This window comes from Eptatretus burgeri, chromosome 11, assembly GCF_056783735.1.
Source record: "Eptatretus burgeri isolate ZD-2024b chromosome 11, Ebu_testis_v1, whole genome shotgun sequence".
NCBI classification, from domain to species: Eukaryota; Metazoa; Chordata; class Myxini; order Myxiniformes; family Myxinidae; genus Eptatretus; species Eptatretus burgeri.
Window position 1 is genome coordinate 89,057,854 of NC_140971.1, and position 15,908 is coordinate 89,073,761.

At 44.3% G+C, this 15,908-nt stretch overlaps 1 protein-coding gene across 1 annotated transcript in view; it reads left to right on the plus strand.

The window, feature by feature from the left end:
- Positions 1-316: 316 nt before the first annotated feature.
- Positions 317-15,908, plus strand: part of LOC147017584 (mucosa-associated lymphoid tissue lymphoma translocation protein 1-like) — a 101,178-nt gene continuing 85,586 nt past the window's right edge. The window contains 2 exon segments of the mRNA XM_085847315.1: positions 317-438; positions 10,966-11,029. Coding sequence (XP_085703441.1) covers positions 10,998-11,029 — 32 coding nt within the window. The 5' untranslated portion in view covers positions 317-438; positions 10,966-10,997.

The window sequence follows — 15,908 nt, forward strand, 5'->3', positions numbered from 1 at the left end:
AGGCGGGCAGATAGGTGGGCAGACAGGCGTGAAAACATAACTTCGTTCCGCCTTTGGTGGCGGAGGTAACAGACCCAGTATTAATCGGAACAATAGCGGTGTAAAAAAATTAAAAAAAAAGATGTTGGAGCAGCGAAGTTGATTTATCGCTAAATCTTTGCACATGGAAAGCAAGGAAGTAGGAAGGGATGTGGCAAGCAGGTTAGGAGTGGGAGGGGTCGAGAGAGGTTGAGACGATGTGGGCGGGGCCGGGATAGGTTTACCACATGATGTGGGCGGGGCGAAGAGACATTGTCTCGATATGATGTGGGCGGGGCTAGGAGACGTTGTCTTGATATGATATGGGCGGGGCAGGGATAGATTGACTTTGCATTGAGGGACAATGTGGGAGGGACTGGCAGAGATTCACTTTGTGCTGAGGGACTAAAACAACGGAAGGTACGAGAGGGAGGAGGACTATGAGAATATTTTTCAGCTGAAATGGCGTTTTTACCTCGAATGACATTCAGGTTTGAGGAGGGCCGGCGCTGGTTTGCTCAGAACCCAGGAAGGGGAAGGAGAATTACGATTATTGGAAATGGGAACTGTACACGAGTTTGTCATGCTTTGCTGCGCTTATTCATATATATATATATATATATATATATATATATATATATATATATATATATATATATATATATATATATATATATATATATATATATATACATCGATCTATGTTTCTTGATATCTATCATTTGACATTGTTCTTGGACTTGCCCACTAGTTTATGCGATCGACCTGACGTTTATCTCTGAACAGAGTTGTCACCTCGCTGTACTGCTCAACGTGCTGTGTGAACAGGCACGGGTCCCATGTACGTGCTTTGTGTACAGCATCGTGTTGGCTCGGCCTTGGAAATGGGTTCGCGATGAACGAATGGGAGGAAATGATGTGAATCCTTGAACCTCGTTATTGGAGTAATCTGTCCAGAGTTGAGCCTCGTGGAAGGCCGAAAACCACGCAGGGTTTACCTTACATACAGTATGGGAAGTTAGCGGAGAAATTAGGAAGAAAGAGGTGGGTATTGGGAGGAGTGTTTGTGTTAGCCAGAGTAAAAGAGGTGGGTATTGGGAGGAGTGTTTGTGTTAGCCAGAGTAAAAGAGGTGGGTATTGGGAGGAGTGTTAGTGTTGGCCAGAGTAAAAGAGGTGGGTATTGGGAGGAGTGTTGGTGTTGGCCAGAGTAAAAGAGGTGAGTATTGGGAGGAGTGTTAGTGTTAGCCAGAGTAAAAGAGGTGGGTATTGGGAGGAGTGTTGGTGTTGGCCAGAGTAAAAGAGGTGAGTATTGGGAGGAGTGTTAGTGTTAGCCAGAGTAAAAGAGGTGGGTATTGGGAGGAGTGTTAGTGTTGGCCAGAGTAAAAGAGGTGGGTATTGGGAGGAGTGTTAGTGTTAGCCAGAGTAAAAGAGGTGGCTATTGGGAGGAGTGTTAGTGTTAGCCAGAGTAAAAGAGGTGGGTATTGGGAGGAGTGTTAGTGTTAGCCAGAGTAAAAGAGGTGGGTATTGGGAGGATTGTTAGCCAGAGTAAAAAAGGTGGGTATTGGGAGGAGTGTTAGCCAGAGCAAAAGAGGTGGGTATTGGGAGGAGTGTTAGCCAGAGTAAAAGAGGTGAGTATTGGGAGGAGTGTTGGCCACGTAAAGGAGGTGGGTATTGGGAGGAGTGTTAACCAGAGTAAAAGAGGTGGGTATTGGGAGGAGTGTTAACCAGAGTAAAAAAGGTGAGTATTGGGAGGAGTATTAGTGTTAGCCAGAGCAAAAGAGGTGGGTATTGGGAGGAGTGTTAACCAGAGTAAAAGAGGTGGATATTGGGAGGGGTGTTAACCAGAGTAAAAAAGGTGAGTATTGGGAGGAGTATTCGTGTTAGCCAGAGCAAAAGAGGTGGGTATTGGGAGGAGTGTTAGCCAGAGCAAAAGAGGTGGGTATTGGGAGGAGTGTTAGTGTTGGCCAGAGTAAAAGAGGTGGGTATTGGGAGGAGTATTAGTGTTAGCCAGAGTAAAAGAGGTGGGTATTGGGAGGAGTGTTAGCCAGAGTAAAAGAGGTGGGTATTGGGAGGAGTGTTAGTGTTAGCCAGAGTAAAAGAGGTGAGTATTGGGAGGAGTATTAGTGTTAGCCAGAGTAAAAGAGGTGGGTATTGGCAGGAGTGTTAGTGTTAGCCAGAGTAAAAGAGTTGAGTATTGGGAGGAGTATTAGTGTTAGCCAGAGTAAAAGAGGTGGGTATTGGGAGGAGTGTTTGTGTTTGCCAGAGTAAAAGACGTGGGTATTGGGAGGAGTGTTAGCCAGAGTAAAACAGGTGGGTATTGGGAGGAGTGTTAGTGTTGGCCAGAGTAAAAGAGGTGGGTATTGGGAGGAGTGTTGGTGTTAGCCAGAGTAAAAGAGGTGGGTATTGGGAGGAGTGTTAGTGTTAGCCAGAGTAAAAGAGGTGGGTATTGGGAGGAGTGTTGGTGTTGGCCAGAGTAAAAGAGGTGAGTATTGGGAGGAGTATTAGTGTTAGCCAGAGTAAAAGAGGTGGGTATTGGGATGAGTGTTAGTGTTGGCCAGAGTAAAAGAGGTGGGTATTGGGAGGAGTGTTGGTGTTAGCCAGAGTAAAAGAGGTGGGTATTGGGAGGAGTGTTAGTGTTAGCCAGAGTAAAAGAGGTGGGTATTGGGAGGAGTGTTGGTGTTGGCCAGAGTAAAAGAGGTGAGTATTGGGAGGAGTGTTAGTGTTAGCCAGAGTAAAAGAGGTGGGTATTGGGAGGAGTGTTAGTGTTGGCCAGAGTAAAAGAGGTGGGTATTGGGAGGAGTGTTAGTGTTAGCTAGAGTAAAAGAGGTGGGTATTGGGAGGAGTGTTAGTGTTAGCCAGAGTAAAAGAGGTGGGTATTGGGAGGAGTGTTAGTGTTGGCCAGAGTAAAAGAGGTGGGTATTGGGAGGATTGTTAGCCAGAGTAAAAAAGGTGGGTATTGGGAGGAGTGTTAGCCAGAGCAAAAGAGGTGGGTATTGGGAGGAGTGTTAGTGTTGGCCAGAGTAAAAGAGGTGGGTATTGGGAGGAGTATTAGTGTTAGCCAGAGTAAAAGAGCTGGGTATTGGGAGGAGTGTTAGCCAGAGTAAAAGAGGTGGGTATTGGGAGGAGTGTTAGTGTTAGCCAGAGTAAAAGAGGTGAGTATTGGGAGGAGTATTAGTGTTAGCCAGAGTAAAAGAGGTGGGTATTGGCAGGAGTGTTAGTGTTAGCCAGAGTAAAAGAGGTGAGTATTGGGAGGAGTATTAGTGTTAGCCAGAGTAAAAGAGGTGGGTATTGGGAGGAGTGTTTGTGTTTGCCAGAGTAAAAGAGGTGGGTATTGGGAGGAGTGTTAGCCAGAGTAAAAGAGGTGGGTATTGGGAGGAGTGTTAGCCAGAATAATAGAGGTAGATATTGGGAGGAGTGTTAGCCAGATTAAAAGAGGTGGGTATTGGGAGGAGTGTTGGCCAGAGTAAAGGGGGTGGGTATTGGGAGGGGTGTGGCCAGGTAAAGGAGGTGGGTATTGGGAGGAGTGTTAGCCAGAGCAAAAGAGGTGGGTATTGGGAGGAGTGTTAGCCAGAGCAAAAGAGGTGGGTATTGGAAGGAGTGTTAGCCAGAGCAAAAGAGGTGGGTATTGGGAGGAGTGTTAGCAAGAGTAAAAGAGGTGGGTATTGGGAGGAGTGTTAGCCAGAGTAAAAGAGGTGAGTATTGGGAGGAGTGTTGGCCAGGTAAAGGAGGTGGGTATTGGGAGGAGTGTTAACCAGAGTAAAAGAGGTGGGTATTGGGAGGAGTGTTAACCAGAGTAAAAAAGGTGAGTATTGGGAGGAGTATTAGTGTTAGCCAGAGCAAAAGAGGTGGGTATTGGGAGGAGTGTTAGCCAGAGCAAAAGAGGTGGGTATTGGGAGGAGTGTTAGTGTTGGCCAGGTAAAGGAGGTGGGTATTGGGAGGAGTGTTGGCCAGGTAAAGGAGGTGGGTATTGGGAGGAGTGTTGGCCAGAGTAAAGGGGGTGGGTATTGGGAGGAGTGTTGGCCAGGTAAAGGAGGTGGGTATTGGGAGGAGTGTTGGCCAGAGTAAGGGGGGTGGGTATTGGGAGGAGTGTTGGCCAGGTAAAGGAGGTGGGTATTGGGAGGAGTGCTGGCCAGAGTAAAGGGGGTGGGTATTGGGAGGAGTGTTGGCCAGGTAAAGGAGGTGGGTATGGGGAGGAGTGTTGGCCAGAGTAAAGGGGGTGGGTATTGGGAGGAGTGTTGGCCAGAGTAAAGGGGGTGGGTATTGGGAGGAGTGTTGGCCAGGTAAAGGAGGTGGGTATTGGGAGGAGTGTTGGCCAGAGTAAAGGGGGTGGGTATTGGGAGGAGTGTTGGCCAGGTAAAGGAGGTTGGTATTGGGAGGAGTGTTGGCCAGGTAAAGGAGGTGGGTATTGGGAGGAGTGTTGGCCAGGTAAAGGAGGTGGGTATTGGGAGGAGTGCTGGCCAGAGTACAGGGGGTGGGTATTGGGAGGAGTGTTGGCCAGGCAAAGGAGGTGGGTATTGGGAGGAGTGTTGGCCAGAGTAAAGGAGGTGCGTAGGAAATTGCAGATGTTAAATGGTCGACAGTTGCAGTCTGGTGCACTTGGAGGGAAGAGTATGGTTAAACCACTGATCTCTATTCTAACTGGATACGAGAGGACATTCATGTTTTTTGAACCCATTTGTCCACCATCTTTGCTCTCTTCCTAAACGATTGAATGGGACTGTTAGTCACAAAGACGAATGCCACTTCTGGATGAATTGTGATTCCTTTTCCTCTTCTTCTTTGATTACGACAGTCATGGTTTTTACAACTGTTAGGCCTAAGGCCTAAGTCACATTTGCCACGGCGGCTGTGGGGTCTCCAAAATCTACGGCCACTAGCAATTATACGGCGGCCGCAGTATTTTCACGGTCACACAATGTAGCAGTCACATATGTTTTTATTTTTTGGGGAGCCGCACGGCGGATTTAGAAATTGTGGAGACCGAAAACGTGGGGTTGCCGTACGGTCTTTGATTTGATGTCGCACGGTGACCTGAAGGGGCCCTGTGGCGGCCATAGAATTTTCAAGGCAGATGCAAGGTGGCCTCAATGTGCCCGCAAGGCAACTGCAGGAGGGCCCTAAGGCGAACGTGCGACCAGATGGACGGTAACGAATGGGTTAATTTTTTTTAATTTTTTTTTTACCAGTTTTTTTTTTTCGGCTTGTCGAATTGCTACGGCGAACGTAGAAATGAAAAAAAGTTATAATTCCACGGCGACCCCTACGGCCTGTAAAAGATAGCCAAACGGCGTAGGGCCACCCTGAGGCCACCTCAGAAACTCTGCAGCCGCACGTTTCTGTCAATTCAGAGGGCGTATGGCCGCCGTATCCTCGCCGTAGAGCCAATGTGACTTAGGCTTTAGCAGCACACAATGGCATTTCATAAATACTAAAACAATGCTTTTTTCAACCTGGGAATGGGCTAAAATCAAGTGGGAAAGGAAAAAAATGAAGTAGGAAGGTGGAATTTTCGTCGGGAATATGCACCTTGAAGCAAGTATTGACGCAAACGGGATTTTCTGTGTTGTGGGAGAAGGAATCTGGTGGATGGGGTGTTACGAATTTGGAAGCCTTTTGCACACAGACAGTCAGCAGTCCCATAGTTCAGTTATCTCGTTAAGTACGAGGTGTGTTCAAAAAGTATCAAACCTTAATTTTTTGTGCGTAAACAAACGTAGGGAGGCGTGGTTTGGTGCACATATGTAGGCGATCCTAATCCATATGAGTGAATATTTTCCCGCCTGCAGAAGCTGTAAGTCGCCGACAGACCGCCAATGAGTGAGGAAGTGTAAGTGAGCGCCGTCGGATTTTCGTTTTTGACAAAATGACAAAAACTTGAACAACGCTACTGCATCAAATTTTGTGTAAAGCTTGGCGATTCCCAAGTGGAAACTATCCGCAAGATTCAACAGGCCTTCGGGAACGAAGCAATGGGCACCACACAGATAAAAGAGTGGTACAACCGCTTCAAAGATGGTCGCACATCAGTGGAAAGTGAAGCACGTTCTGGTGGGCCCTCAACATCCCGAAATGAGATCATCATTGACCAAGTGAGGACCCTGCTGATGCAGGATCGTCGAATCACGATCAGAGAACTTGCAGACGAGGCTGGCGTCAGCATTGGATCCGTTTATTCCATTGTGACTGAGGATTTGGGCTTAAGGAGAATCTCAGCGAAGTCCGTGCCAAAGCTGCTAACGATCAAGCAGAAGCAACTCCGTTTGGAGATCGCACAGGACATGCTGGAGACTGTGAACAGCGATCCCAACTTCTTCAACACAGTGATCACTGGTGATGAGACCGCAGTGATCCATCATTTTGTCAAAAACGAAAATCCGACGGCGCTCACTTACACTTAATCACTCATCGGCGGTCTGTCGGCGACTGACAGCTTCTGTAGGCGGGAAAATATTCACGTATACGGATTAGGATCACCTACATACGTGCACCAAACCACGCCTCCCTAGCTTCATTTGTTTACGCACGAAAAATTAAGGTTGGATACTTTTTGAACACACCTCATATATGTGGATAGTTAGAATCCCCTCCCCTATGTCTCATGGGTTAATTTCATGTGTCGCTGCAGGTTTCTTTTATAGTCAGTTTTTTTTTTAACATCTTTAAATCTACCAACGCCAACAAAACCCTCACTCCACTCCTCCTCCCATTCTGCGGGGGAACAAGCGCTTCACCCTCCCAACTTCCACTTCACACCACGGCGCCATAACACACATGTTTCTGACTATGGACGTGGGTGGAGCCCCCTCGCCTCAGAGCTCTGACTCCGCCCCATCAAAGAAGAATGTCTCCCCTGTCGACACTGGAGAAGACAACAGGGCCTCTCGGGGGAGGAGCACTGAGACGCCGACACGCCCCTTCTACAATCGCGGCTGGCCACCACAACACCCGAAAACGCCCGTCCAATCTGGAGGCGAGTTACCCGAGAGCGGATCCCTCCACCCCGCACGGGGGAGGGATAATAAGGATCGCAAGCTGTATCCGGGGGGAGAGGCGTTCGGGGGTTCCTTGGAGGTCATTCCTTGCTTCTGGTCTGCTGGGCTCTCCTGGTCGTCGGTCATCGTTCGTGGCTGGCCGGGTCATTTATAGGATCCTGGCTGCGCTCGTTGGATTCTGGTTCGTTGGTTCGAGTCCCACCGTGGTGGGTTGTGTTGGAGTGCTCGAGCTGGGGGTCCCCGTTCCCTTCCACGGACTCCGAGCTCCATAAGTGTGGGTCGGTAAAACCGCACGAGGCGGCCAGGTGCCCAACCAAACTCTAACCCCCAGCTTGCCTATCCTCCGTGGCTGGAGGGTCCGAATATTGGCCAGTTGGCGTCATTTCTTTTTGGGTGTGTGTGTCTGTGTGTGGCGCCAGTCTGTAAGTATAACTGCATAAGTGCCTTGCTTATTGTACATTGCATTGTAGTCGGTTTAACCGTGCTCTGTGTCTCCCTCCCTGAATATTATTTGTAAAATAAACCCTCTTGTTAAATGTACCAGCTCGTTTTCTGTGCTTTCTCTCATTGGCCTTGCATGGTTCGGGTTTGACTTATAGTGAGGCCGATTGTGCCGTAAATTGACATTTGGGCCGGCGCGGCTTTGATAATTCCCGCTCGGTTATGCCGGATCTGAGTCGGTAACGGCGACTCGGTTCGGACAAAGCCGGCCGAGGGTGTGGCTTTCCCGGTAGCTAGACCGCGCGGCTAATTAGGTAAATTGGAATCAGACAAAAAGACCCTAACCGCGCGGTCGAAATATTGGCGTCCACGGTCCATTAAGCGACCCGTCGACTTCGGAGTTATCCGGAGTGATGACCTTGTATTCCGGGAGTCTGGTGGGAGATGGCCTTACAACTGCCCCATCTCGTGGTCGTCCTCGCTACCGAACCTGGCACTACAACAGGGGTTCTTCCGTTGACTTCAAAACCGCCTGACCCATTAACGTTAGGCACCCTATCCAGTTAGTATAGAGACCAGCAGGGAGGCTCATTTTTACAGGTGAGAGAAAAGGGACAAATGATGCAGGTGAGTAGAGAGTCTCGACTCTGGAAGGTTAATAACAACATGTTTGCTCGAAAGACATTCAAACCTGGAAGGGTTTACGAGGGTTAAACTGAAACAGTTGTGTGATAAATACACTTCGCATCCCATGTTTTGTGACTTGTCCAGTAAATCCATTTTGAAAATATAACAATTACTGATGTAAGTGAATTCAAAACTTGTAATACCTTGTTAAAGAGATAAATGCAGATAACAGGTACAATTGTAGATTGGGTTAAACCTCAAACAGAAATGTGAAAAACTAAGCCTAATCACTCCCATAACTTCCAACCTTACAAAGTGTCTTTTTATTCGTCACCTTTCTTCATTTGTAGCGGCGTTTGCAGATACCTATTAAGATAAGACACAAAATGAGACTGAAGACACTGCACACATTGGATGTAAAACATTCTAAACAAGCGAATTAACAGAACATTGTACCCCATGCAGTGTTCAAGTATGTAATTCAATTGAAATAACATAATGATTTTAAAGGTAGTTGAAAAAAAACATGCGGAAGTTTCGTGCCATTGAAGTAGTCTTATACACCACCTTATCTAACATGTTCAAGTAATGCAAAACTGGAGATTTTTGGAAGCAATCAGAAGGCAATTTGTATTCTACAGTGTTCAATTATAAAATAAATAATTTAAAGGTCGTATAAAAAAATCCGGAAGTTTAGCGCCGTTGACACAGTGCCTATTGCAATACTCGAGCTACAAGAAATGCTAGAACGAACACTTGGGTAAATACTAAAACGGCACTCGGGAGAGTGCATACCTCCGTCAGGCAGAACAGTTTATGTTTTGTAGTCCACTGATAGGCCGGATCTGCATCCGTACCAAAATCTAATCGGCTTGTCCTTGTCACTCACCCAACTCATCCACCAACTTTCATCCGAATCTGTTCATAACTGTTTGAGATATTGTGCTATATAATTATTTTTAGCCCTGTCTCACAATGGTGAAGAATCGCTTAAAAAATTAGAACGGCACTCAGTAGAGCACATGCCTCTGCCTGGCTGAACAGTTTACGTTTTGTATCCCACTGACGGGCCGGATCCAGATCTTCACCAAAATCGAATCATTTCGTCCTTGCAATACACCCAACCTGTCCACCAAGATTTGTCAGAATCCATCCATAACCTTTTGACATATCGTGCTATGTATTGTTTTGGCCCTGTCTCTCAATTGTGAAGAATCACTTCAAGAATTCTAGTGTTCGGATCTGAATCTTTATCAAAACCTAATCAATTTGTCCTTGTCACGCACCAAACTTGTCCACCAAGTTTCGTCCGATTCCTTTCATAACCTTTTGAGATATCCTGCTCATAGTCCACCAAACTGGGGTGAAAACAATCTCCATCCACCTTCTGTAGCAGAGGTAATTAATAAATTCTCGGATCCAGGCCAGAATCCTGATCTTCATCAAAATTGAATCAATTTGTCCTTGTTGCGCAGCCAACCTGTCTGCCAAGTTTTGTCAGAATCCATTTTAACATTTTTAGATATCCTGCTCACAGACAAACAAACAAATGAAATTGCTCATTGAGCAAGGAATTGCCAGAATAACTGTCATATCTCCATGATCTCTGAAAAAACAAAAACCTGGAAATCAATTTGGTTATTATAAGTCGATAGTGTTACTGTTTAATGAGTTATGGCACTTAGTTTGGTCATGATCATAACTTGGAAGTCAATCGGACTTGAAATGGCGTTTTTATCGCAATTTGAAATTTTTGACCCGACCCCCCTGACATTTGACCCCCGACCGCTAAGAAGGGTGTTGGTGTGACACCCCAATAAGACATATGGTTGGATGTAGTATTGGAAGATGCACATTTTGGATTTTGTTTCATGTCGATACGACCATTTTAGCGGACGTTATTGCGAAAATAAGAATTTCGGTTTTTCGGTGACCTTGACCTTGACCTTGACCTTTGACCTAGATTCACCAAAAACGACAAGTGTCTAAGTTGGACCATGGCCAACGTCTGTACCCATTTTGGTCATTTTCGCTGAAACGGTGTGGCTGCTACAGGGTAAACAAACACACAAACAGACAGACAGACAGACAGACACACAGAATGACAGACACAACCAACCAACATAATTGCAGACAGGGGTGAAAGTATAACCTCCATCCACCTTCGGTGGTGTAGGTAACAAGCGAAGTCAAAATGCCAAATTTTCTGCTGAAAAGTAGAGAAATATATAATTTCAGGGAACTGGTGAAGACAAAGTATCACGACCTTCTTCACCCTATGAACTGATTTTTTATTCTATTATATTTTATTAACCTATCTAACGATGTACAGAAGGAAGCACCTGCAGTAAATATTTGCAGAAGTAAATTGCTTTTCTACTCGAGTAAATTTTTTCTCTAGTTTTCATTGCTGTGTTTATTTAAAATACTAGCGGATATGCCCGTTATGGACTGGTGATGAGATGGGAGGGTATGGCATTTGACTGGATGGAAGAGACATGTAACAACAATAACAACAATCCTGTGATTAACTGAATAAGTGGAGACGACGATGACGACGACGATGACGACGACAATAACCATCAGTGGCAGAAACTGGACTTGAAGCACCTATCACTGGAATGTTTTGACATCATCCAGCATGGCCATCACTTTTGAGAAAAGTCTACATTCGACGAGGTCAAATGGAATAAAAGTTGAAAGTAAATTTGGATGCCAAAAGCAGAATTGTATGATTTGTTAATTCTTCATGCAAAATTTGGTGACTATTTGCGAAACGGTGAGAGGAGAAAAAAATAAAGCAAAGAAAGAAACCAGACACACTCCTTTTATTGATATCAAATATATTGGCTGTACTGTTGTCGATCTTGTTTTTCCGATGGCGCAGGATTGGCTGGTGAAAAGGACGTGTCCTGCAGGATGACCAGCACCTCCAGCTGCATACAGGAGAGGTGAGGTCAGTTAGTTAGTTAGTTGTCTGTCTGTTGATTTATTTATTGCTGAAGGTTTTTCCGGTTTCCCATTTTGGGGTTTTGCAGCATTTTCTCTCGTCTCTGAGTGACCTGCTTCCAAAGTTGTCAACCGTTCCACATTTGTCTTTGTTGCCATTGATTGTTCTCCACTCTGTTAGTTTCTTAATCTATAGTGTGCTCATTGCTTTGTCTTTGCATGTCGGTTTGGTTATTTGATTTTGTTCTTCTGCCTCGGTTAGTTAGGCCTGCTTTGTCACTCATTTCACTCTTTGCAAAGCTTTATTCTTTCTTCAACCCCTTTTATGAGACTTGTATTGTTTTCATCTGTTCTCTCACCCTCTCCTTTGGTGTGTTATTTTTTGTTGTTGTTGTTCTTGTTGTTCTTGTGTTTCTGCTTTTTCCACTTCTGTGATTGAGAGTTTGCACATGTATCCAGCGTATTCACCTCGTGTACTCCTGACACACTGTTCTCATTTTCCCTAAGTCATTCTTCCTCCAAGTCTTCCTCTATTTTATCCTGTGATTGCTTCCTTCATCTGCAGAACTCCTGGTACTCCACTTAACAATTTCCTGACATCAATCAACTAATACCAATGGTAACTAGAACAACACTCGGTAGAGCGCATACCTCCAGTTTACATTTTGGATCCCACTAATAGGCCGGATCTGGATCAGGACCTGAACCAAAATCTAATCAGCTTCTTCTTGTCACATGCCTAACTAATCCGCCAAGTTTTGAGATATCGTGTCGTTTATCGTTTTCTGCCAAATCTCTCAATCACTTATCAAATTAATAAAATTCTCGCATCAAAAATTTTGTCAAAAAAATCAAAAAAAAAAAAAAAAAAAAACCTTTGTCCATATCAAATCACTTATCAAAAAAATCAAAGAACAATCACTTATCAAATTAATAAAATTCTCGCATCCGGATTTTCAGCAAAATCTCATCATTTCGTCCTTGGCACACACCCAACCTGTCCACCAAATTTCGTCTGAATCCATCCACAACTTTTTTGATATTTCTTCTCTCGCTCTCTCACTCTCTCGCTCTCTCGCTCTCTCGCTCTCTCGCTCTTGCTTTCTCTCGAAATCACTTTAAAATTATTGGATCCGCATCTTCACCAAAATATTATGAATATATCCTTGGCACACACACACGCAACCTGTCCACCAAATTTTGTCCGAATCCATCCTTAATGTTTTGAGATATCCTGCTCACAGACAGGAGTGAAAACAACCTTTGTCCATCTTCGGTCTTAGAGGTAATGATAACAGCATAATATTAATATTAACACTAATAGTATGCCCCCCTCCCCAAGTAGTTTTTCCTCCTTGGACAAAAGCCATGTTAACATGTATAAATTGCTTATCGTGGGATTTCGTGGGGCACCCCTACCAGAAGTAAAAAAATATATATTATAAACCACAAACACACATGATTAGTGATTACCTCTTTAAACAGTTGCTGCTGCTGTTTAACATGAAACTAAAAGGGAGGAAACCCGACATTCTTGAGACATTGTATGCTTATCGTGTACCACATAGAATAATGGACCCGAGGCTCGAGCGACTGTCTTCTATATACCCCAGAGAGGATAATAACATGATCCTCCTGCCGCTACCAGAGAGAGTGGGTGTACGAATATAGGAAATACAAGAAATATCTGTGGATGTGAGGTGTTTAGTTCATGTTAGAAAAAGTGAGCGCTGACAGTGGATATAACTACATATATATATATATGTATATATATATATATATATATATATATATATATATATATATATATATATATATATATATATATATATATATATATATATATATATATACGGTTTGTACGGGTCCTTAAAACCCATAAAAGTCCAACATTTCTGAGTTGTACAATTTAAGTACTTAAATTTCAGGAAAATGTTCAAAAGTCAATAAAATCAGATTTTCCTGTTATTTGGTGAAGGGTGTTTCATTTTCCTCGCACTAGTATTCTAAACAAGGACAAATGTGTCCAAGAGCCACGTCCTAAAGGTTTTGTCTTCACCAGAAGAAAAAGAAGAAGAAAAAAAATAAAAAAACAACAACTTTCAATATTTCATCACGTGCCTTGACAGAGCCAATAGCGAGAGCCGTCATGGACGATCGTCGTTCATGGACGTCATGGACGATCGTAAAGATACCTCTGCCAGGTGCGATGATTTTACTGATGTAACTGGGTGTAAAGACTTCCCATTGAAATTTTGTAAGCACAGGTGGGTTGACAATGGTCCTGTCTCCAGCAGAGTTATTCTATTGTGCCCTCACCTGAAGTTATTTGTTGAGGCATGTGAAAGCAAGAAGAAGCCGAAACCAACCAGCAACTCTTACAAAACTCTGCATGGTGCAATGAATGATAAGCTATCTGTCGCAAAACTGTCTTTTTTTCAGGTCAGTAGCCAGTGCAGTTGAACCATTTTTATACTTGTACCAAACAGACAAGCCAATGGGTCCCTTTCTTGTTCATGATATTGAGAGACTTGTCATAAATTTGTTAGAGAGGTGTGTTAAGCCAGTTGCATTACAAAATGCTTCTACTGCATATAACTTGTTAAACCTGGATCTTGAAAAGGAAAGGGTAGAAAACAAAAAGATTGAAGTTGGTTTCAAGGCTGAAAGTGAACTGAAGTCCCTCCTGAGAACCAAGGCCATCAGTGAACACCAGGTGTTTCAGTTCAAAGAAGAATGTAGGCTATTTGTGGGGAAATGTGTCAACAAAATCTTTGAAAGGTCTCCTCTTAAGTATAGTTTAGCCAGAAATATGGCTTCTCTGGATCCCAGGTTGATGGTGACTGATCAAGAACACTCAAAGTCCAAATTCAAATGCCTGTTGGAAAATTTGGTGACTCTGAACAGAGTTGATGGTGATAATGTAGATATGTTGGTTGCGAGTTACAAAGAATTACTGCAGGATGTAGCAGGGTGTGAACTGAAGTCTAGGTTCAAGGACTTCAAGGTTGAAGATGACAGGGTAGATGTGTTACTCTATGAATGTGTGGGTAAAAACAAGAAGTTTGAGAAGTTGTGGGGGGTAGTTCATAAAGTGTTGCTAGTTTCCCATGGTCAGGTGTCTGCTGAGAGGGGTTTTCCCTCAACAGACAGATAGAGAAGGACAACCTGGGTGAAGGCATCCTTGTTGCACTCAGGCAGATTATTATTGATTATTTTGTACTGGTAGGTGGAATGCTCAAAGTTGAAATCACAAAGGAACTGCTCTCCTCAGCCTCCAGTTCTCGACATAAATACCATCAATATCTTGAAGAAGAGAAAAGAAAGAAAGGGCAAGAAGCCATCCAAAGAAAACGAAAAATGTTTGAAGATGAAGTGGATGGTTTGAAAAAGAGCAAGGTGTTGGAAACTGACATAGAAGGTCTGACCACATTGTCAGAAAAAATATGCAGACAAGGCTGAGGCAAAAGGTGGCAAAACTAGCCACAGTCTTCTGGTAAAATCAAATGCTCTCAGGCACTCTGCCAAGCAAAAACGGGGGGAACTCAAAGTTCCAGAAAGATAAATTGAGGAGAAGGCTAAATCCTTGCCTGCTATGTCCTAATTGGATATTACAATGACATGTAGCTAACAAAATGTACTGTTCTGTAGTGTAGAAGCAGTCAGGAGCTGCTGCAACTTTGCAGGTGGCAGCACCGACAATAACATTTTAACATAACAACACATTAACATTGAGAGTGCTGCCATCTGGAAACTTGTGACTGCTCCTGGCTGATTCTACAGTAACTGTGAAGTGAATTTGCCAATTGGCTGTGTGCTGCGTTGTGCCTTGTCGACTGAATAAGCTCCTGCTGTGTTCTGTATGTTCATTATTAAAATATATTTTTTGTAAACTTACTGTCTTTGTTAATTTCTAGGTGACTCACCTCAATTTACCCCTGGAATTTCTAGGATGTGGTCCTTAAAAAGGGGTTATTTTAGCCGCCCTTAAATGTCCTTAAGAAAAACATCTCAAAATAAGTGGGAACCCTGATATATATATATATATATATATATATATATATATATATATATATATATATATATATATATATATATATATATATATATATATATATCACTCCCCTAATCTTCAATGGACGTAAAGTCCAACACTAAAGCGTCACCTCCATCCCGGTGACTTTGTCAAACAGATTTTATGGTCAACATTGGTTAAACATCAAGCGGAGATGTCTATCCAGATTTCGGGCTTATTTACCCTCATCAGGATGGCATACCGTATAAATATTTAACCATGAGGAGAGGTCAGCACCGGCTCAACGCCTCCCCTCCCAGGGCCGTAAAGCCCTGGTCTGTTGTCCTCCCCCCTCTCTCCCTCCTCCGCATTCCAGCGTGTTTCAGGTGCTGACCACCACGGTGCAGAGGTGCCAGACTGAAGCTCCAGACCACCGGAGTGGACGTCCATAGCAGTTTGGGACAGCAAAACCATCCATTGGCTCACATGTGGCCCCCTGCGACGAATTGCCAGGCCGGCGACGTCTAACACGCAACGACCCAGCGGTTAACCATGTACAGCTAGGCCAACCCAGGTCAGGTACCTGAGGTTGCCAGCAGAATACCTGTTGCTGACCCTAACATATTCCCCTGAGAGGGCCATGCCACACGCAGTGAGTCGCAAGCACCATGGAGAAATTCTGAGGGAGGGGAGTAGGACCAATGTCGACGGAGTTTACAGTTTGGGGAGCTGCAAGCTATCAGCTTTTTGGACGAGTTCAGAAAGTTCTCCAACTCTTTTGTTGTGCAGAGGCACATACCTTTCTCGCATGTACGTTTCCAAATATTTTCTGCTTCTTCTCGAAGCGTTGTGAGCTATTTTAGGCA